Consider the following 24,837-nt stretch of genomic DNA (forward strand, 5'->3'; position numbering starts at 1 on the left):
GCGATTCATCTAGATCTCAGGCCTCAGTGTAAATGGGATCAGATCAGGAGGTTCCCCCAGATCAGCTGCGTCCGAGTGTGAGGGATTCATCTAGACCTCAGGCCTCAGTGTAAATGGGATCAGATCAGGAGGTTCCTTCAGATCAGCTGCGTCCGAGAGTGAGGGATACATCTAGACCTCAGGCCTCAGTGTAAATGGGATCAGATCAGGAGGTTCCTTCAGATCAGCTCCGTCCGAGTGTGAGGGATACATCTAGACCTCAGGCCTCAGTGTAAATGGGATCAGATCAGGAGGTTCCTCCAGATCAGCTGCGTCCGAGTGTGAGGGATACATCTAGACCTCAGGCCTCAGTGTAAATGGGATCAGATTAGGAGGTTCCCCCAGATCAGCTGCGTCCGAGTGTGAGGCATACATCTAGACCTCAGGCCTCAGTGTAAATGGGATCAGATCAGGAGGTTCCTTCAGATCAGCTGCGTCCGAGTGTGAGGGATACATCTAGACCTCAGGCCTCAATGTAAATGGGATCAGATCAGGAGGTTCCCCCAGATCAGCTGCGTCCGAGTGTGAGGGATTCATCTAGACCTCAGGCCTCAGTGTAAATTGGATCAGATCAGGAGGTTCCCCCAGATCAGCTGCGTCCGAGTGTGAGGGATACATCTAGACCTCAGGCCTCAGTGTAAATGGGATCAGATCAAGAGGTTCCTTCAGATCAGCTCCGTCCGAGTGTGAGGGATTCATCTAGACCTCAGGCCTCAGTGTAAATGGGATCAGATCAGGAGGTTCCTTCAGATCAGCTCCGTCCGAGTGTGAGGGATACATCTAGACCTCAGGCCTCAGTGTAAATGGGATCAGATCAAGAGGTTCCTTCAGATCAGCTCCGTCCGAGTGTGAGGGATTCATCTAGACCTCAGGCCTCAGTGTAAATGGGATCAGATCAGGAGGTTCCTTCAGATCAGCTCCGTCCGAGTGTGAGGGATACATCTAGACCTCAGGCCTCAGTGTAAATGGGATCAGATCAAGAGGTTCCTTCAGATCAGCTCCGTCCGAGTGTGAGGGATTCATCTAGACCTCAGGCCTCAGTGTAAATGGGATCAGATCAGGAGGTTCCTTCAGATCAGCTCCGTCCGAGTGTGAGGGATTCATCTAGACCTCAGGCCTCAGTGTAAATGGGATCAGATCAGGAGGTTCCTTCAGATCAGCTGCGTCCGAGTGTGAGGGATTCATCTACACCTCAGGCCTCAGTGTAAATGGGATCAGATCAAGAGGTTCCTTCAGATCAGCTCCGTCCGAGTGTGAGGGATACATCTAGACCTCAGGCCTCAGTGTAAATGGGATCAGATCAGGAGGTTCCTTCAGATCAGCTCCGTCCGAGTGTGAGGGATTCATCTAGACCTCAGGCCTCAGTGTAAATGGGATCAGATCAGGAGGTTCCTTCAGATCAGCTCCGTCCGAGTGTGAGGGATTCATCTAGACCTCAGGCCTCAGTGTAAATGGGATCAGATCAGGAGGTTCCTTCAGATCAGCTCCGTCCGAGTGTGAGGCATACATCTAGACCTCAGGCCTCAGTGTAAATGGGATCAGATCAAGAGGTTCCCCCAGATCAGCTGCGTCCCAGTGTGAGGGATTCATCTAGACCTCAGGCCTCAGTGTAAATGGGATCAGATCAGGAGGTTCCTTCAGATCAGCTCCGTCCGAGTGTGAGGGATTCATCTAGACCTCAGGCCTCAGTGTAAATGGGATCAGATCAGGAGGTTCCTTCAGATCAGCTGCGTCCGAGTGTGAGGGATACATCTAGACCTCAGGCCTCAGTGTAAATGGGATCAGATCAGGAGGTTCCTTCAGATCAGCTGCGTCCGAGTGTGAGGGATACATCTAGACCTCAGGCCTCAGTGTAAATGGGATCAGATCAGGAGGTTCCTTCAGATCAGCTGCGTCCGAGTGTGAGGGATTCATCTAGACCTCAGGCCTCAGTGTAAATGGGATCAGATCAGGAGGTTCCTTCAGATCAGCTCCGTCCGAGTGTGAGGGATACATCTAGACCTCAGGCCTCAGTGTAAATGGGATCAGATCAAGAGGTTCCTTCAGATCAGCTCCGTCCGAGTGTGAGGGATTCATCTAGACCTCAGGCCTCAGTGTAAATGGGATCAGATCAGGAGGTTCCTTCAGATCAGCTCCGTCCGAGTGTGAGGGATTCATCTAGACCTCAGGCCTCAGTGTAAATGGGATCAGATCAGGAGGTTCCTTCAGATCAGCTCCGTCCGAGTGTGAGGGATTCATCTAGACCTCAGGCCTCAGTGTAAATGGGATCAGATCAAGAGGTTCCCCCAGATCAGCTGCGTCCGAGTGTGAGGGATTCATCTAGACCTCAGGCCTCAGTGTAAATGGGATCAGATCAGGAGGTTCCTTCAGATCAGCTCCGTCCGAGTGTGAGAGATTCATCTAGACCTCAGGCCTCAGTGTAAATGGGATCAGCTCCGGATATTTGTTCAGGAGAAGCTATAATAAGAACACGACTCATTGTTTAAATCAAGTTTTTGTGTTAAATGCATTTTTTACATATTTGGGGCATTATTTTTTCCTAATCACAACCTTCATTAAAACTATAATAAAAATATTAGAAATGCTGCAATTTTTACACCGACCACTGTGACTTTTATAGCCTCTAATTTCCTGTTGTTTCAGGAAAATCACATGGACATTGGTCTCAATGAGCAGACGCTCACACTGACTTTGTACTGAACACCTCTATGTGTAATGAGGTGTTATTGTAACGTTGTTGTGTATGTGCCTTTAAGATGTAGCAGAGCTAGCAGCTACCTCATTATGTATGCACAATGTTTACATGAGGATCCAGTATACAGAAAGGTTTATATATGCATAAAGTGATGTACTAATGGCCATAAGGTCACAGGGTCAGACCACAAGACCAGGTCCTGTATATGAGAGAGCACAGCCTCAGCTCCTGTATATGAGAGAGTACGGCCTCAGCTCCTGTATATGAGAGAGCACGGCCTCAGCTCCTGTATATGAGAGAGCACGGCCTCAGCTCCTGTATATGAGAGAGCACGGCCTCAGCTCCTGTATATGAGAGAGCACGGCCTCAGCTCCTGTATATGAGAGAGCACGGCCTCAGCTCCTGTATATGAGAGAGCACGGCCTCAGCTCCTGTATATGAGAGAGCACGGCCTCAGCTCCTGTATATGAGAGAGCACGGCCTCAGCTCCTGTATATGAGAGAGCACAGCCTCAGCTCCTGTATATGAGAGAGCACAGCCTCAGCTCCTGTATATGAGAGAGCACGGCCTCAGCTCCTGTATATGAGAGAGCACGGCCTCAGCTCCTGTATATGAGAGAGCACGGCCTCAGCTCCTGTATATGAGAGAGCACGGCCTCAGCTCCTGTATATGAGAGAGCATATCCTCATCTCCTGTATATGAGAGAGCACGGCCTCAGCTCCTGTATATGAGAGAGTACGGCCTCAGCTCCTGTATATGAGAGAGCATATCCTCATCTCCTGTATATGAGAGAGCACAGCCTCAGCTCCTGTATATGAGAGAGCACAGCCTCAGCTCCTGTATATGAGAGAGCACGGCCTCAGCTCCTGTATATGAGAGAGCACAGCCTCAGCTCCTGTATATGAGAGAGCACAGCCTCAGCTCCTGTATATGAGAGAGCACAGCCTCAGCTCCTGTATATGAGAGAGCCCGGCCTCAGCTCCTGTATATGAGAGAGCACAGCCTCAGCTCCTGTATATGAGAGAGCACAGCCTCAGCTCCTGTATATGAGAGAGCACGGCCTCAGCTCCTGTATATGAGAGAGCACGGCCTCAGCTCCTGTATATGAGAGAGCACGGCCTCAGCTCCTGTATATGAGAGAGCACGGCCTCAGCTCCTGTATATGAGAGAGCACGGCCTCAGCTCCTGTATATGAGAGAGCACAGCCTCAGCTCCTGTATATGAGAGAGCACAGCCTCAGCTCCTGTATATGAGAGAGCACAGCCTCAGCTCCTGTATATGAGAGAGCACAGCGTCAGCTCCTGTATATGAGAGAGCACGGCCTCAGCTCCTGTAAATGAGATAGCACGGCCTCAGCTCCTGTATATGAGAGAGCACAGCCTCAGCTCCTGTATATGAGAGAGCACGGCCTCAGCTCCTGTATATGAGAGAGCACAGCCTCAGCTCCTGTATATGAGAGAGCACAGCCTCAGCTCCTGTATATGAGAGAGCACAGCCTCAGCTCCTGTATATGAGAGAGCACAGCCTCAGCTGCAGTATATGAGAGAGCACGGCCTCAGCTCCTGTAAATGAGATAGCACGGCCTCAGCTCCTGTATATGAGAGAGCACGGCCTCAGCTCCTGTATATGAGAGAGCACGGCCTCAGCTCCTGTATATGAGAGAGCACGGCCTCAGCTCCTGTATATGAGAGAGCACGGCCTCAGCTCCTGTATATGAGAGAGCACGGCCTCAGCTCCTGTATATGAGAGAGCACAGCCTCAGCTCCTGTATATGAGAGAGCACAGCCTCAGCTCCTGTATATGAGAGAGCACGGCCTCAGCTCCTGTATATGAGAGAGCACGGCCTCAGCTCCTGTATATGAGAGAGCACGGCCTCAGCTCCTGTATATGAGATAGCACGGCCTCAGCTCCTGTATATGAGAGAGCACGGCCTCAGCTCCTGTATATGAGAGAGCACGGCCTCAGCTCCTGTATATGAGAGAGCACGGCCTCAGCTCCTGTATATGAGAGAGCACAGCCTCAGCTGCAGAGAGCAGTGCGATCAGGACTGTGCAGATAAGCAGAAGCTAGGACTCAGGAATCACTGCACCATTTACAGTTGAAACCAGAAGTTTCCATCCGCTATATAAAGACACATCTGCAGGTTTTTCTCAATATCTGACATGAAATCAGAATAAACCTTTCCCGTTTTAGGTCAATTAGGATTATACCATAATGTTTAATATTTGCCAAATGCCAGAATAATGAGAGAGAGAGAATGTTTTAAGGCATATTTATTACTTACTGCAAAGTTAAAATTTTCCATACACTAAGATTACTATGCCTTTAAACAATTCCGGACTGCCCATATGATGATGTCATGTGTTTGGAAATTTCTGGTAGGTTTTTTGGCAACATCTGAGTTAATTAGAGACACACCTGTGGGTGTATTTAATGCACACCTGAAACACACTGCTTCTTTGTGTAGCATGATGGGAAAGTCTAAAGAAATCAGCCAAGATATCAGGAAGAGAATTGTGGACTTGCACAAGTCTGGCTCATCCTTGGGTACAATTTCAAGATATCTGAAGGTGCCTCGTTCATCTGTACAAACAATTATATGCAAGTACAAACAAGCTGGGAATGTCCAGCCATCATACCGCTCAGGAAGGAGATGGGTTCTGTGCCCCAAATATGAACGTGCTTTGGTCCGATATGTGCATATCAACCCAAGGACAAAAGCAAAAGCCCTTGTTAGGATGATGGTGGAAACTGATAAGATTGTGTCAATATACACAGTGAAACGAATACTGTATCAACATGAGCTGAAAGGCCACTCTGCCAGGAAGAAGCCATTACTCCAAAAGAAACATAAAAAAGCCAGATTAATGTTTGCAAATGCACACAAGAACAAATAGCTTAATTTTTGGAGACATGTTCTGTGGTCTGATGAAACTAAAATTTAACTTTTTGAGCATAATGACCATCCTTAGGTTTGGAGGAAAAAGGGAGAAGCTTGGAAGCCTAAGAACACCATCCCAACTGTGAAACACGGGGGTGGCAGCATCATGTTGTGCGGTTGTTTTGCTGCAGGAGGGACTGATGCATTTCACAAAATAGAAATAGATGGCATCATGAGAAAAGAAGATTATGTGGCAATACTGAAGCAACATCTCAAGACATCAGCAAGGAAGTTAAAGCTTGGGCGGAAATGGGTCTTCCAAATGGACAATGACCCGAAGCATACTGCCAAAATGGTAACAAAGTGGCTTAAGGATAACAGAGTCCATGTTTTGGAGTGGCCATCAAAAAGCCCTGATCTCAATCCTATTGAAAATTTATGGGCAAAGCTGAAGGGGCTGCGAGCAAGGCGACCTACAAACCTGGATCAGTTACACCAGTTTTGTCAGGAGGAATCGGCCCAAATTCAGTCCAAATATTGTGAGAAGCTTGTGGAAAGATATCCCAAACATTTCACCCAAGTCATTCAGTTTAAGGGCAATGGTACCAAATACTAATGAAATGGATGGAAACTTTTGACTTTGCAGTAAGTAATAAAAATGCCTTAAAACATTCTCTCTCTCTCATTATTCTGGCATTGGTCAAATATTAAAAATGATCTACAGTGTGACTGTCATTGAGATATTTGTAGACAGCTATTAAGTCTCCTCTCAGTCTTCTCTTTTGCAAGCTAAATATTCCCAGATCCTCTAACCGTTCCTCGTAGGACATTGTTTGCAGACCAGTCACCATTTTGGTTGCTTTTCTCTGAACTTGCTCCAGTTTCTTCATGTTTTTTTTAAGATGTGATGCCCAGAACTGGATACAATATTTCAGATGAGGAGTAGAGGAGGATAATGACTTCACATGATCTAGACTATATGCTTCTCCTAATACATCCCAGAATTGTATTTGCCCTTTTTGCTGCTGCATCACACTGTTGACTCATGTACAGTCTATGATCGATTAGTATACCTACCGTATTTTTCGGACCATAAGACGCACTTTTTTTCCCCAATATTTGGGAGGAAAATGTTAGAACCCTCCTGTTTGTTTTTTCCATCTTGTGTTTTGCTGTCACGTGACCATATGCCTTTATATTCCAGCTCCGCCCTTCTGGCTGTGCTGGACTTCAGTGTTTGACTGTTTCTCTAGCCTGGTGCTTCGGTACCTTTCTCTGTCAGTTCGCTTGGTCCTTCTGGGACCTCTAGTACTTTTTGTCAGTTTGTCTTTTTGTGTTCTGCAACAACTTCTCTGTTTAGGAGGTGTTCCATTTTTGTTCCAGTCCTTAGTTCTTTTAGGGACCCCTCCCTTAATGCTACAGGTCTTCATTCAGACTTGCCGAGGACTAAGGCGGGTCTGTTCGCTAGAAACAGGCAGCCCGCTACATTGTAGGGATTCAGCTTAGTCTTACTGTAGGGACAGCTTTCCCCTATCTTTCCTTAGTACTTGTTGCAGATCATAACAGTAAGTCCAGCCCAAAAAACTAAAAGGAAAGAAATTCGGGGATCAGTATGGTTTCCGTCCAGGATTTGGCTCAACGCCTGCAGGGATTGTCTCTGGAGGTGGCCGAGCTTCAGCAACACGTGAGTAGCTGTTCTGGAGCGCATTTTGTCGAACCCAAGGTAGGACTGCCTGATGTTTTTTATGGTAAACAGCAAGATTTTTTTTTCTTTAAAAATACCTGTTTGTTATATTTTCGTTTGAGACCAAGGTCCTCTAGGTATGAAACACAGCGCATTGGTTTTATGATGTCACTTTTGCGCAATGAACCACAGGGGTGGGCCTTTTATCTCCAACCTAATGATCCATGTATAAGGTCTGTTGAAGAATTTTTTTCTGCTATGGATCTATTACATGACGATCCTGATAGAATCTCATCTGCTGAGGCAGAACTCATGCGTTTGAATCAGGGGTCAGGTGATGTTGAAAATTATTGCACACACTTCAGGAGATGGGCCTCAAAGGTTAAATGGAATGATCCTGTGCTGAAATGTTTATTTCTTGCTGTTCTGAGTGAAAGGGTTAAGGATCTGCTTATTGCATTCCCTGCACCTGAGACTCTGCAGGATGCAGTTAGCGGTTAGTCTAGACAGGAGACTGAGGTGCAGGCTGAATGAGGTAAAGACTTCTGTAATGTCAGTTCCTAGTCCCCAGAAAATCTGCTCAGACGGCGGAGAACCGATGGAGGTTGGGGAGATGTAACTCCGCTCTCAGGAAAGAGACCGGAGGTTCGCCGAGGGATTGTGTCTTTATTGTGGTAAAGCTGACCATTTGATTAAGTATTGTGAGCTTCGTTTAAGTAAAGAAAAAAAAAGGTCAGTTACGCCCGTATAGCTTGTTTACGCTCTGCAGGAGTATTTCTTTCTGGGAGTACTACTCTGCAGGGAGATTTGATTGAATTTCAGGTATTTGTGGATTGTGGTTTAACACTTAATGTGATTGATAAAGGGTTTTTAGAAAACCTTAAATTGAAATCCAAACCTTTGTCATCACCTATTTCTGTGGTTGCAATTGATAACACTCCCTTGAAATGTATTACTCACAAGACTGCTGCATTTCCCCTCACTATCAATGGAGTTCACCAAGAAATTTTGGACTTGGTTGTTTTGGATAATTTGCCCTCTCCAGTTGTTCTAGGATTGCCTTGGTTAAAACTGCACAATCCTTTACTGGACTGGTCTACTAATGTGATTAAGTCTTGGAGTCCGAAGTGCTATGATAAATGTTGTAATGGTCGCATTGCGGCTGTGGAAAAAGGGGAATTACCTGTACCTATTCAAGATTTTTGGAGGGTTTTTTTGGAGGAGGAGTCGCAAGTCTTACCTCCTCATAGGGATTATGATTGCGCCATTGAGTTTGTTCCAGGTGCTACTCTTCCCAAGAGTCGCTTATTTAATCTGACTATCCCTGAAAGAAAGGCCTTGGAGGAGTACATAGAGACTAGCCTGGCTGCTGGTCACATTAGACCTTCTAAGTCACCTGTGGCAGTTGGATTCTTTTTTGTTAAAAAAAGGACGGCGGTTTACGTCCATGTCTGGATTTTCATGAAATTAATAAGATTACCGTACGCAATTCCTACCCATTGCCTTTAATTCCTGACTTGTTTAACCAGTTAGTGGGAGCCAAGTGGTTCTCTAAGATTGATCTCCGGGGGGCATACAATTTGTTACGAGTAAAGGAGGGTGATGAATGGAAAACTGCTTTTAACACTCCGGTAGGTCATTTTGAGAATCTGGTTATGCCTTTCGGTCTTACCAATGCACCTGCATTTTTTCAGAACCTTATTAATGACATCCTGAGACCTCTGATTGGTAAGAATGTGGTTGTGTATTTGGATAACATTTTGATTTATTCACCAGAGAGTGTACGTGAAGTTTTGCAGTTATTGAGTGATAATTCACTCTTTGCTAAGCTGGAGAAATGTGAGTTCGCTGTACAGAGAATTAGTTTTTTGGGCTACATTGTCTCCAGCGAGGGCTTTGAGATGGACCCGGTGAAGGTTCAGGCTGTGCAGGAATGGCCTAGGCCTATTGGTTTGAAATCTATACAGAGGTTTTTGGGTTTCGCCAATTATTACAGGAAATTCATTAAGAATTTTTCTGTAATTGTTAAACCTCTAACCGATCTCACCAGGAAAGGTGCGAATACGGCCCAGTGGACTACTGAAGCCATTGAAGCGTTTGAGTATCTCAAGGAGAGGTTCAGTTCTGCCCCTATCCTTATGCAGTCTGATGAGACCAAGCCTTTTTTGGTCGAGGTCGATGCTTCATCGGTGGGGGTCGGAGCAGTTTTGTCTCAGGAGAACAGGGATGGAGTGCATCCTTGTGCCTTCTTTTCGAAAAAAATTTCGGAAACGGAACTGAATTATGATGTTGGAAATCGGGAGTTGCTGGCTATTAAACTTGCATTTGAACATTGGCGTCATTTTTTGGAAGGCGCTAGATTTCCTATTTAGGTTTTCACAGATCATAAGAATTTGATCTATCTGGATGCTGCCAAGCGCTTGAATGCCCGTCAAGCTAGATGGGCACTTTTTTTTTCTCGGTTTCATTTTTCTGTTCCCTATATCCCTGGTACTAAGAATGTTAAAGCTGATGCTTTATCTCGCAGCTTCTCTCCTACGGTCGGTGCCGAGGAGGAGGAGAGCATTTTGCAGAAAGGAGTTGTGGTGGCTGCATTGGACTCCGTTTTGTAGAATGGGATTCTGAATGCTCAAGATGATGCTCCATCTAACACTCCCCATGGGAGGTTGTTTGTGCCTAGAGCCTTTAGGAGAGATTTGTTTGTGGAGTGTCATGAGTCTCGGTTGGCAGGTCTTCCAGGAATTTCGGATGCTAAGAGACTTATCAGTCGCAGTTTTTGGTGGCCTGGGTGGCAGAAGGAAGTCATCAAGTGGGTATGTCAATGTACGGTGTGTGCTAGATTAAAGGCATCACATACTCCTGCTGCGGGGTTGCTTTGCCCTCTGGAGGTTCCTAGTGCGCCTTGGACGCATCTCACTATGGATTTTATTACTGATCTTCCTGTGTCTGAGGGTTTTACTGTCATCTGGGTGGTCGTGGACCGTTTTAGTAAGATGTGTCATTTGGTTCCATTCATTAAGTTGCCCTGCGCCAAGACACTCGCTAAGGCGTTTGTTAAGGAGATTGTCAGGCTCCATGGCGTTCCCACAGATATTGTTTCTGATAGAGGACCTCAGTTTGTGGCTCGCTTTTGGCGTGCTTTTTGTGACAGGTTGGGAGTCCATTTGTCATTTTTGTTTGGTTATCATCCTGAGTCTAATGGACAGACTGAAAGAAAGAACCAGGATGTTGAACAGTTTTTGCGTTGTTTTGTGGCGGACAATCAAGAGGGGTGGTCTGAGTTTCTGCCACTGGCTGAATTTGCTCTTAACAATCATACATCCTCCTCTGCTGGGTGTTCTCCTTTTTTTTGTTGTACTGGGAGACATCCGTCTTTTGGTTCGTTCTCCAAATTGGGGTCGGCGGTGCCGGAGGAGGAGAATTTTTCCGGTGATTTGGAGAGAGTTTGGACTGATGTACGTTGTAACCTTCAAGAGGCTAACAAGAAGTCCAAGAAGTATTTTGACAGGAAATGTAAGGAGGTTTTGTTTACTGTGGGTGACATGGTTTGGTTGTCCTCAAGGAACTTGCGGTTGAGGATTCCCTCTAAAAAACTGGGTCCTAAGTTTGTGGGTCCATTTAAAGTACTTCAGGTTGTTAACCTGTCTGCTGTTAGGTTGGATGTCCCTACTTCATGGAAGATTAATCCTGTGTTTCATGTTTCCTTGTTGAAAAAGGCTGACGTATCTGAAAGGGACGCCACTGTCACAGTTCCTCCTGTGGTGTAAGACAGAGAATATGAAATTTCTCGTATCTTGAATTCTAGATGGCATAGAGGGAGATTACAGTATCTTGTCTCCTGGAAGGGTTTCGGTCCTGAAGACAACTCCTGGGTAAGGACGGATGATGTCTCTGCTCCTAGGCTTGTTAAAGCTTTCCACAGGAGGTTTCCTGATAGGCCTGGGCCTGGAGGATCCTCATAAAAGAGGGGGTACTGTTAGAACCCTCCTGTTTGTTTTTCCCATCTTGTGTTTTGGTGTCACGTGACCATCTGCCTTTATATTCCAGCTCCGCCCTTCTGGCTGTGCTGGCTCCAGTGTTGTTTGACTGTTTCTCTAGCCAGGTGCTTCGGTGCCTTTCTCTGTCAGTTTGCTTGGTCCTTCTGGGACCTCTAGTACCTTTTTGTCAGTTTGTCTTTTTGTGTTCTGCAACAACTTCTGTTTAGGAGGTGTTCCATTTTTGTCCCAGCCGTTAGTTCTTTTAGGGACCCCTCCCTTAATGCTATAGGTCTCCATTCAGGTTAGCCGAGGACTAAGGCGGGTCTGTTCACTAGGAACAGGCAGCCCGCTACATCGTAGGGATTCAGCTTAGTCTTACTGTAGGGACAGCTTTCCCCTATCTTTCCTTAGTACTTGTTGCAGATCATAGAAAATGGGAGGTGCGTCTTATAGTCCGAACGTTACCTGCAGTGGTGGTAAAGTGGGATCGCAGGGCACTCCAGGAACGCGGCAGTGGTGGTAGCGGTGGCGTCAGTGGCGGCAGAGGTGAGCGGCTGGGGCCGGCACCTGTGCCTGGCCGGTACTAGGTCTGTGAGCGGCGTGCGGCCTGTGCAGGTTTTTGGTGGGAGGGCCATCTTCCTAGAGCTGTGATCTACAGGAAAATGGCCGCCAGAGCAGGCGCAAGCGCAGACCGGTGGCTCCAGCGGCCATTCTCCTGTAGATCACAACTCTAGGAAGATGGCTGTGCACACCGGAATCAAGCGCAGGCCGCACTGCTTCGCCACACACATCCCGGCACCGACCGCAGCCCAGTACAGGCCCCAAGCCTAGGCCCCGGCCTCAGCCAGAGGCCCCAGCCTGAGACCCCGGCCTCAGCCAAAGGTCCCAGCCCCAGCCCGAGACCCCGGCCTCAGCTAGAGGCTCCAGTCAGAGGCCCCGGCACCAGCACCAGCCCCAGCCACACGGCCCGGCCTCAGCCCCAGCCAGAGGCCTCCCCGCACAGGAACCGGCCAGGCTAAGGGCCTCAGCCAAGCTCAGGCCTCGGCCCGGCACAGGCTCCACAGCATCTGACCTCTTCTGCTGCAGCCGCCGACTTCCTGAGGGACCCTGCCTCCTGTGACCCTCGCTCCACTGCCCCCCAGGTAAGATACCGGACCTATTCAGACTATAAGATGGACCCCCATCTCATAAAAAATATATATTTTTTATTTTCCACCCCAAAACAGGAGTGCGTCTTATGGTCCGGTGCGTCTTATAGTCCGAAAAATACGGTAAGTCTTTTCCACACGTACTGTTGCTTAGCTCTATTCCTCCCATTCTGTATATGCTTTTTTCATTTTTATTGCCCAGATGTAGTACTTTGCATTTCTCCCTGTTATAAACCATTCTGTTGGTTGCTGCCCACTGCTCCAGTTTATTTAGGTCTTTTTGAATCCTCTCTCTCTTCTCTAGTATTAGCTATCCCTCCTAGCTTTGTGTCATCAGCAAATTTAATCAGTTTACCCTCAATTCCTACATCTAAATCATTGATAAAGATGTTGAACAATACAGGACCCAGGCTGGAGCCCTGTGGTACCCCACTTGAGACATTCATCCAGCTGGATGTGAAGCCATTTACAACCACCCTTTGAGTCCGATCACTAAGCCAGTTATGAATCCACCTAACAGTTGCCTGGTCCATTGCATACTTGGTCATTTTTTCAATAAGGATGGTGTGAGATACTTTGTCAAATGCTTTGCTGAAGTCAAGATATACTATATCAACAGCATTTCCCTGATCCACCCAGTCAGTGACTGATAACACAGGATCAAACATTCACAATAAGTGGTATCACAGCTCACCTCCTCCTGCTGTACAATCTCTAATAACACCTCTATATACAGAAGGCATTCGGTAGTAGGTGTCATATTTCCTATCACAATTTTAGCTTTCTATACATATGAGACATGGCATACACAACTTTATCCACCTGATATTAATTCTGGCCTAATGAGCAGGCCGCACAGCAGTGAAAGTGAATGCATTGTGTTTGGCACTGAGCCACAATACTGAAAATATGTCTCCCATAACTATAGGACCTATGCCTGTGACAAAAAAATATATAAATAGCTAGTATCTGGTGCAAGCGGGTCACATACCATCGGCCTGTGTTGCTTTTGAAGACAGAGAAAGGTGTCACCTCCCAGTCCCATTCCTTTGTACAGATTTTACGCCTGCTCTCTATCAGATAACCCACTTCAACTCCCTGTCCACATGTGGGGGAAGGGTGGCATAGGAAAAAAGGAAGTCAGAGCTCTGACGGACAGATAATAGGAGTCTACAAAACCCCTGTGTTCAGTGAGAAATTTACAAGATAACTACATTTTTTTTTAATAAAGATTGTGATTTGTAGAAAAGCCCCCAGTGAAAATGTAAAAAAACATACTTGTACCATGAAACCTGAGTTAATCAATCGATCATTTTGTGGTGATAACTTCCCTTTAGGGACACATCTAGATCCCAGCACTCACAGTGTAAATGGGGTGAGGTATGAAAAGCATGGGGTGTTGGGAGAAGCCAGAACCTCATGTGGATAACTATTTCATTAGGTGGCAAGGTCTCTGACCCTGAAAATTAATGAGGTGGACTTCTATGAGCCATTTATGGATGAACCAGTCACCGTCCCTGATAAACCGCATACTGAGGATGAGCTGGTGGATTTCATCAACAAGCATAAAAGGTGAATATCTTGAGAAGAATGGCAATCTATCACACATTCATCACAGATTCATCCCGCGGTTATCACAGATCCATCCCACGGTCATCACAGATCCATCCCACGGTCATCACAGATCCATCCCACGGTCATCACAGATCCAAGCCCACGGTCATCACAGATCCATCTCACGGTCATCACAGATCCAAGCCCACGGTCATCACAGATCCAGCCCACGGTCATCACAGATCCATCCCACAGTCATCACAGATCCAAGCCCACGGTCATCACAGATCCATCCCATGGTCATCACAGATCCATCCCACGGTCATCACAGATCCATCCCACGGTCATCACAGATCCATCCCACGGTCATCACAGATCCATCCCACGGTCATCACAGATCCATCCCACGGTCATCACAGATCCATCCCACAGTCATCACAGATCCATCCCACGGTCATCACAGATCCATCCCACGGTCATCACAGATCCATCCCACGGTCATCACAGATCCATCCCACGGTCATCACAGATCCATCCTACTGTCATCACAGATCCATCCCACAGTCATCACAGATCCATCCCACGGTCATCACAGATCCATCCAACGGTCATCACAGATCCATCCAACGGTCATCACAGATCCATCCCACGGTCACAACACCTACATCCCACAGTCATCACAGATGCATCCCACGGTCATGACAGATCCATCCCACGATCATGACAGATCCATCCCACGGTCATCACAGATCCATTCCACGTTCAGTCATCACAGATACATACTACGGTCATCACAGATTTGTCCCATGGTCATTACAGATGTTTCCTAAGGTCATCACAGATCTATTGCGCAGTCATGACAGATCCATCTAATGGTTACCACTGATCCATCCTACTGTCATCACAGATACATCCCACAGTCATCACAGATCCATCCCACGGTCATCGCAGATCCATCCAAAGGTCATCACGGATCCATCCCACGGCCATCGCACATCCATCCACAATCATCACAGATCCATCCACAGTCATTACTGATCCATCCCACAGTCATCACAGATCCATCCCACGGTCATCGCAGATCCATACAACGGTCATCACGGATCCATTCCACGTTCAGTCATCACAGATGCATCCCACAGTCATCACAGATACATCCCACGGTCATCACAGATTTGTCCCATGGTCATTACAGATGTTTCCTACGGTCATCACAGATCTATTGCGCAGTCATGACAGATCCATCCAATGGTTATCACTGATCCATCCTACTGTCATCACAGATACATCCCAAAGTCATCACAGATCCAAACACGGTCATCACAGATGCATCCCATGGTCATCATGAATCTATCCCACGGTCAACACAGATCCATCCTATGTTCATCACAGATCCATCCTACTTTCATCACACATACATCCCAGGGTCATTATAGACTTATCCTATGGTCATATCACCTGTATCCAGCAGGCATCACACCTCCATCTCACAGTCATCGGACCTACCTTGTACCTGAAAAATATTTAATCATTTCTTATATTGTCCTAGGGCAACCCTGAGGAAGCTTCGTCCAGAAGACATGTTTGAGACATGGGTAGGTGGAGGACTCTGGAGCAGCAGAAACAGTGTGCAAGGAAATGGAGGACGGTGAGGGGAGGATGTGTACCTGGGGTTGTCAAGTAGGTTTTCTGCTTTTAGGATAATGATAGGCCATGAATTCCAAATCAGAGGGGTCCATCCGCAACCCTTCAAGAAATACCTGTAGATAGGCATGATCCATGTCCTGGTCCTGATGTTGGCTAGCTTTTCTACCCTTGCACCTACTAGTATAATATGTCCAGGAAATGTAAAAAAACAACTACCTGCCTCCCCTCCCATACAGAGTCAAAGACCTGCCTCCACCTTCCATAAGGAGTCAAAGACCCACCCCCCACCTCCTGTAGAGCGTCAAAGATCCATCCCCACCTCCTGTAGAGCATCAAAGACCCACCCACACCTCCTGTAGAGCATCAAAGACCCACCCCCACCTCCTGTAGAGAGTCAAAGACCCACCCACACCTCCTGTAGAGCATCAAAGACCCACCCCCACCTCCTGTAGAGCGTCAAAGATCCATCCCCACCTCCTGTAGAGCATCAAAGACCCACCCACACCTCCTGTAGAGCATCAAAGACCCACCCCCACCTCCTGTAGAGAGTCAAAGACCCACCCACACCTCCTGTAGAGCATCAAAGACCCACCCCCACCTCCTGTAGAGCATCAAAAGACCCACCCCCACCTCCTGTAGAGCATCAAAGACCCACCCCACCTCCTGTAGAGCATCAAAAGACCCACCCCCACCTCCTGTAGAGCATCAAAGACCCACCCCCACCTCCTGTAGAGCATCAAAGATCCACCCATACCTCCTGTAGAGCATCAAAGACCCACCCCCACCTCCTGTAGAGCATGAAAGACCCACCCCCATCTCCTGTAGAGCGTCAAAGATCCATCCCCACCTCCTGTAGAGCATCAAAGACCCACCCCACCTCCTTTAGAGCGTCAAAGACCCACCCTCACCTGTATAGCGTCAAAGATCCACCCCCACCTCCTGTAGAGAGTCAAAGACCCACCCACACCTCCTGTAGAGCATCAAAGACCCACCCCACCTCCTTTAGAGCATCAAAGACCCACCCTCACCTCCTGTAGAGCATCACAGACCCACCCACACCTCCTGTAGATCATCAAAGACCCACCCCCACATCCTGTAGAGCATCAAAGACCCACCCACACCTCCTGTAGAGCATCAAAGACCCACCCCACCTCCTTTAGAGCGTCAAAGACCCACCCTCACCTCCTGTAGAGCGTCAAAGATCCATCCCCACCTCCTGTTGAACGTCAAAGACCCACCCCACTTCCTGTAGAGCGTCAAAGACCCATCCTCACCTCCTCTAGAGCATCAGAGACCCACCCACGCCTCCTGCAGAGCATCAAAGACCCACCCCCACCTCCTGTAGAACTCCTGCTTAAATAGTGGGTTTAATGCGCTCAACTTTGTGAGGTGGATGGCACGTGGTACAGCAATAACCAGTAAAGCTGGATATGCAGGACAGCACATACTGTAGATCAGCAGAGCTTAAAGTCCTAGATGCAGCAAAGACAAGTATGCAGACTAGATGCCATCATACTATGAGGGTGATAACAGCATCTCGGAATAGCAGAGAAATGTAGGCAGCCAGGCACCAGCTGGTAGTAGAGCTGGAAGTGCAACAGCACCAGGAACAGCTGTGAAAAGAAGACAATCACCTGGTTGTAGCTGAACAGGCTAGGCAGCATGTCATAGCAGCTTGCCTTAATTCCTGAATACTCAGGACACACGCAGATGCCTGAGCTGGTCCTTGGATGATGACATGAGCTGTGCATGCTGGGTTATCATAATAACTTGGCGCAGTCTAGCATAGAAGAAGCTGGTCATAGGGAAAGGACAGCGCAATGCCCGGCACTGGAGCCGGGACAGGTGAGTAACAGATGGTTGGGTATCTTTGCACTGTGACCACTGATATGTAGGGTCTCGTTCTGTTAGACACAATGCCAATCACTGCATCTCGATGTTACGCATTATACCTCTAAGAGTAGCCCAATAACAGAAGGGAGGACGCGGATAATCTCAGCTCTCTGACCGTCCATTCAGTTCCTGCAGGAGTCAGATCCTTCCATTTTCCAAACACGACAGGCACAGGGGCACCCCCATATCTAACAGGTAGTGGTCATCAGGGGCTCCTGGCTTCATGTACACAGAGTCAATACTCCAGTCATGGCTGCTATCAGGATTATCCTCCCATTGTAAATTCAGATTATTAGTAAAATCTCTTTACCTTTTGCAATAAACTAATGAAACTAGAATGAATTCAGCACAAAATGCCACTTTTACCTACACACAAAGTCTCAGAATTATTCACCCCTTCAAGACCAGCATCTTTAGTATCTTGTACAGCCCCTCTAGCTGTTATAACCTGCTGCACATGTTATGCATAGCCAATCACAGGCTTCTGACCACGTTCCTGAGGAATCTCAGCCAAGTCTTCATGGGCAATGGTCTCCAGGTCAATAATATTCTTGAGTTGTTGTAGCCGAATTCCTTGTGTCGCACCAAATATTTTCTAAGGGGTTCAAGTCAGTGACTATAATGGCTGCACCAGAACGTGTCAATACTTCTCAATCCAAACCATAACAGATGGTGATGTGCTGGGATCATTGTTGGAGACTCCAATGTTGCTTGAGCTGATATGGGATCTGTCAGTAGGACCGTTTCTCCTGAGCCATGTATATGGGCATATAGGTTATAGTAAGCTGAATAAAATGACACCTTGATACCTGCGGTCTGATGTCTTATTCCAGAACAATCCACATTTTTCTCAATATGTAAATGAGTTATTAAGTTCTATGGGCCGGACATAGATCTCCCTGAGATTCTGCCCCCAGTGCTTATTGTAAATAAAAGGAGTTGTTACCAGTGTGAGACATATAGATCAAGAGAGCAGACTGTCAGTCATTACATGTCTCACACTGGTAATGCCACCTTTCATTTACAATAAGCTCTGAAGATAAATTCTCAAGGAGATCTGTGTCCCACCCATAGATCTAAACAGCTCATTTAAAAGTGGATTTCTCTGGAATTAGACATCGGATCACAGATATCAAGGTATCATTTTATTCAGCCTCCTATGACCTACATGCTCATATAGACAGCTTAGGAGGGACAATCCTACTGACTGATTTCCTTTAAGCTGCTCACAGAAGGCATGGCATGTTCACCAACGATTTCCTAAAGGTTGAATGAATCCATCTTGTTTCCCACAGACTGCAGGTATCCAGTGTCAAACCAAGCAAACCTGCTAAAGGTCATTAGCAAGCCACCGCCATGCTTCACTGTAGACATCACCAAGCTCCCCGCCATGCTTTAATGTAGACATCCCCGATCCCCTGCCGTGCTTCACAGTAGACATCACGGCGCCTCAGCCATGCTTCACTGAGCCCTCTCCAGATTCCACTTTGGAAAGCACCGAGCTCCCACCAGGCTTCGCTGTAGACATCACTGAGCCAGCTCCGTGCTTCACTGTAAAGATAACCAAGCCCCAGCCATGCTTCACTGTAGACATTACCGTGGCCTCGCCGTGCTTCACTGTAGACATCGCTGCGCCCCCACCATGACTCACTGTAGACATCACCGAACCCTCGCCGTGCTTCACTGTAGACATCACCAAGACCCCACTGTGCTTCACTGAAGACATCACAGAGCCCCCGCCATGCTTCACTGTAGATATCACAGAGCCCTCGCTGTACTTCACTGAAGACATCACAGAGCCCCCGCCATGCTTCACTGTAGATATCACAGAGCCCTCGCTGTGCTTCACTGTAGACATCACCAAGCCCCAGCCACGCTTCACTGTAGACATCACCAAACCCCCGCCGTGCTTCACTGCAGACATCACCGAGCCCCCACCGTGTTTCACTGTAGACATCACCGAGCCCCCGCCATGCTTCACTGCAGACATCACCAAGCCCCCGCCGTGCTTCACTGCAGACATCACCAAACCCCCAACGGGTTTCACTGTAGACATCACAGAACCCCCACCATGCTTCACTGTAGATATCATCTAGCCCCCACTGTGACTCACTGTATACATCACTGAGCCCCACTTGGACTCACTGTAGACATCACAGGACACCTGCCGTGCTTCACTATAGACATCACCGAGCCCTCGCCGTGCTTCACTGTAGACATCACCGAGCCCCGCAAATCAGCATACTGCACCATTATATTAAAACACTACACTATTATATCAGCACACTGCACCATTATATTATAACACTGTGGAGACACGGGGTCGGTGGTTGCTCTCGTCCGCTGGCCTGGCTGTCTTTAGAAAGACCGCATGGACCAGGGCTCGTCCCACTGAACGCCCGTTTTCCTTTCCTATGGGCGTAACGCTACTCAGACAACACAGGGTGGGGGTAACACAGCGTGGCAATACTTTACTGAACCACAAAGCGGACAATAAACAGATAGAACAGTCCCAGCAAATACCCAAGATGGTACAGCGTTACACAGTCTCACCCTTTCGCTGCGCCCACCTGGGATAGAACAGCTGCGACTTTGGGACTTCCAGGGCCGGCTACCTCAACCAGTGGCCCCCAGCTTCTCGCGGCCCCCACAGAGAGAAGGGAGCGGCAAGCTTAGGAAGCTAGCAGCCCATCGAGGTACAAGGCCAGGTGACCGGAGGGTCCCAGCCTGGCTTCTTTGAACGTTTCCATGGGGCCAGGTGAATGGAGGGTCACAGTCCTGGCTTCCGCAAACTTCTCCATGGGTTCAGTGATATTCAATGAAGCAGATCTGTGTTCCTCCAGCTGGGGCTGTGGTCCCCTAAGCTGACATCCTGTAGAAAGTCAAATCTGTGTCCTTCTTGATGGAGCCCTGTTGTCCCAGCTGTTGCTCTGGAAAGTCACTCTGATTCTTATTGCAGAACAATAGAAATCCCTTTTTATATTCACATCTGTGGCTCAGGTCATCATCCACAGGTGAGGGGGGAGATGGGATGAGTTTAACTCTCAATGTTTGAGCATTCAATCAGTCTGCATAGTTCATCCTTCTCTGTTTTGCGGGTGAACAAGCCACAGGGCCCACACAATGGTCAATCAACATATTTAGCAAACATCCATTGTTCAATGACCCTCAGTCCCTATCCTCCAGAGATAACAGACAATAAATTGTAGCAAACATCAACTCAGGTGTCAACATTCAGGCTTATACAAGCAATAGTCTGTGCTTCTTGGCCAACCAAAGAAAAACACATAAATTCAAAAGTGAACATAAAGATAATAGATAATCTCCTGGCCTACTGAATTTACATGTGGCATAATTAAAATAAAATGCTGTGTCGTCATACACTACACTATTATATCAGCACACTGCACCATTACATCAGCACATTGTGCCATTATATAATCACACTGCACCATTATGTCAGCATAAGCCACTATTTTATCAGCACGCTGCACCATTATATTGTAACATTACACTATTATATAAGCACATTGCACCATTATTTCAGCACATTGCAATATTTTATAAGCACACTGCACCATTATATTATAACAGTATACTATTATATCAGCAAACTGCAACATTATATCATCATGCTGCACCATAATATTAGCATACTGCACTATTATATCAGCACACTGCTGCATTATTTCAGCGCACTACACAATTATACACACTGCACCATTATATCAGCATATTGCACCATTATATCAGCACACTGCACAATTATTTCAACACACCACACATGATGCTTTATCATCCCACACTCATGCAGCACTATCACTGGTGTCTGTGGTTTATTACAGGAGGATGATCAGGATGGAATTCACATTGTGGCTTTTGCTGAGGAGGAAGATCCAGGTGAGACATTGCAACAAACTGAAGCATGTGCTTGTGGTGATGGTGATGATGATGATCAGGATAGTGGTGGTAGTAATGACGATAGGAGTAGGGGTGGTGATGACCGGGATAGTGGTGATGATGATAAAGGGAAAGTGGTGATGATGATAAAGGGATAGTGGTGATGATGATAAAGGGATAGTGGTGGCAATGACGATCGGGATAGTTGTGGTGATGATGATTGGGATAGTCTTGGCAATGATGATTGGAATATTGGTGGGAATGATGATCAGGATAATGGTGGTGATGATAATTGGGATAGTGGTGGTAATGACGATCTTGATAATGGTGGTGATAATTGAGATAGTGGTGGTGATGATAATCTGGATAGAGGTGGTGGTGATCGAGATAGTTGTGATGGTGATGATCGGAACAGTGGTGATGATGATAGGGACAATGGTGGTGGTGATTATGGAGATGGTGGCGGTGATGATCGAGATAATGTTGATGATGATCAGGATAGTGGTGGTGATGATGATCAGAATAGTGGTGATAATGATCGGGATAGTGGTGGTGATGATGATCGAGATGGTGGTGATGATGATAATTGGGATAGTTGTGATGATGATGATTGGGATAGTAGTGATGATAAATGGGATAGTAGTCATTATGATCGGGATAGTGGTGACAATAATGATTGGGATAGTCTTGGCAATGACGATCGGAATATTGGTGGTAATGGTGACCAAGATAATGGTGGTGAAGATAATTGGGATAGTGGTGGTAATGACGATCTTGATAACGGTGGTGATGATTGAGATAGTGGTGGTGATGATGATCAGAATAGTCGTGGTGATGATAATCTGGATAGAGGTGGTGGTGATCGAGATAGTGGTGATGGTGATGATCGGAACAGTGGTGATAGGGATAATGGTGGTGGTGATGATGGAGATAGTGGTGGTAATCATCTAGATAATGTTGATGATGATCAGGATAGTGGTGGTGATGATGATCAGAATAGTGGTGATAATGATCGGAATAGTGGTGGTGATGATGATCGAGATAGTGGTGGTGATGATGATGATCGGTATAGTGGTGGTAATGATGATTGAGATAGTGGTGGTGATGATGATCGAGATAGTGGTGGTAATGATGATCCAGATAGTGGTGGTGATGATGATCGAGATAGTGGTGGTGATGATCAATAGGATAGTGGTAGTGATGATGATTGGGATAGTAGTGATAACGATAATCGGGATAGTGGTGGTGATGATTATCGGAATAGTGGTGGTGGTGATGATCGGCATAATGGTGATGATGATGATGACTGGGATAGTGGTGGTGATGATGATAATCGGAATAGTGGTTGTGATAATGATGAGGATAGTGGTGGTGATGGTCATGATCGGAATAGTGGTTGTGATAATGATCGGGATAGTGATGATGATCAGGAAACTGCTGGTAATGATAATCAGGATATCGGTAGTGATTATGGTCAGGATAGTGGTGGAGATGATGATCGGGATAGTGGTGGTAATTATGATCGAGATAGCTGTGGTGATGATCGGGATAGTGATGATGATGATGATCAGGATAGTGGTGATGATGATGATCGGGATAGTGCTTGTGATAATGATTGGGATAGTGGTGGTGATGGTGATGATCGGAATAATGGTTGTGATAATGATCAGGATAGTGGTGGTGATGGTCATGATCGAAATAGTGGTGGTGATGGTCATGATCGGAATAGTGGTTGTGATAATTATTGGAATAGTGGTGAAGATAATTGGGATAGTGGTGGTGATGATGATATAGATTAGGGGTCTCAAACATGTGGCCCCTGAGGATCCATTGTGCGCCCTCAGAACCCTGAGATAATTGTGGCCCTGTCCAGGGGCTCCGATGTCAGTGTTAATTTTCAAATGAATGCGCGTCCTCTGGCACACATTCAATTGAAATGTATTGTGGCACAGAGACTGTCTCTTTGAACGGCAATACCAGTTCCAGCCACCAGCCAATCAGAGACTGGCATCTTCGTCGAGGCCACACTTGATGTCACTGCCATGTGCCGTCTCGGCTATGGAGGAGGAAGACGCTACTGTTCGCTTTGCTAGGTGAGAAGAATTTTTTTATGTGTGTGTAAAGAGTGACATTGTTACAAGTACAAGATGGGGACATTACTACAAGATGGGACCAGGATGGGGACGTTACTATATGATGAGGACCAGGATGGGGATATTACTATAAGATGTACACTGGAGTGGGGACATTTACTACAAGATTGGACCAGGATGGGGACATTACAATAAGAAGGGCACCAGGATGGGGACATTACTACAAGATTGGACCAAGATGGGGACATTACTATAAGATGTGGACTGGAGTGGGGACATTACTACAAGACTGGACCAGGATGGGGACATTACTACAAGAAGGGCACCAGGATGGGGACATTACTACAAGATTGGACCAAGATGGGGACATTACTATAAGATGTAGACTGGAGTGGGGACATTACTACAAGATTGGACCAGGATGGGGACATTACTATAAGAAGGGCACCAGGATGGGGACATTACTACAAGATTGGACCAAGATGGGGACATTACTATAAGAAGGGGACCAGGATGGGGACTTTACTATAAGATATGGACTGGAGTGGGGACATTACTACAAGATTGGACCAGTATGGTGACATTACTATAAGAAGGGGGCCAGGATGGGGACATTACTATAAGAAGGGGGCCAGGATGGGGACATTACTATAAGAAGGGGGCCAGGATGGGAACATTACTACAAGATGGGACTAGGATGGGGACATTACTATAAGATGGGACCAGGATGGGGACATTACTACAAGATGGGACCAGGATGGGGACATTACAGGATGGGGACATTATTACAGGGTGAGGGACATTATTACAGGTCAGGGGACATTATTACAGGATTGTAGACATTATTACAGGACAGGGGACATTATGAGAGGATTGGGGACATTATTACAGGACAGGAGACATTATTACAGGATTGGGGACATTATTACAGGCTAACGGACATTATGACAGGATTGGGGACATCATTACAGGACATGAGACAGTATTACAGGAAAGGGGACATTATTATAGGACATAAGGCAATATTACAGGATTGGGGACATTATTACAGGCTAACGGACATTATGACAGGATTGGGGACATTATTACAGGACATGAGACATTATTACAGGAAAGGGGACATTATTATAGGACAAGAGACAGTATTACAGGATTGGGAACATTATTTCAGGATTAAGGACATTTTTACAGGATTGGGGACATTATTACAAGATTGGGGACATTACTACTGTCAGGGGACATTATTACACGATTAGATTCATTATTACAGGATTGGGGACATTATTACAGGATTAAGGACATTATTACAGGATTGGGGACATTATT

At 46.8% G+C, this 24,837-nt stretch overlaps 1 protein-coding gene across 4 annotated transcripts in view; it reads left to right on the forward strand.

Moving 5' to 3' along the window:
• The window catches only part of CASQ2 (calsequestrin 2), a 189,594-nt gene that overhangs the window by 86,132 nt on the left and 78,625 nt on the right, over window positions 1-24,837 (forward strand). For all 4 annotated transcript variants that reach the window (XM_073670897.1, XM_073670899.1, XM_073670898.1 and 1 more), the window contains exons 6-8: window positions 13,866-13,996; window positions 15,528-15,573; window positions 21,364-21,418. In XM_073670897.1, the coding sequence (XP_073526998.1) occupies window positions 13,866-13,996; window positions 15,528-15,573; window positions 21,364-21,418 (232 nt within the window). The remainder of the gene's footprint in view (window positions 1-13,865; window positions 13,997-15,527; window positions 15,574-21,363; window positions 21,419-24,837) is intronic.

This window comes from Phyllobates terribilis, unplaced genomic scaffold, assembly GCF_046119375.1.
Source record: "Phyllobates terribilis strain yellow unplaced genomic scaffold, ASM4611937v1 Scaffold_2__4_contigs__length_985480577, whole genome shotgun sequence".
Lineage (NCBI taxonomy): Eukaryota > Metazoa > Chordata > Amphibia > Anura > Dendrobatidae > Phyllobates > Phyllobates terribilis.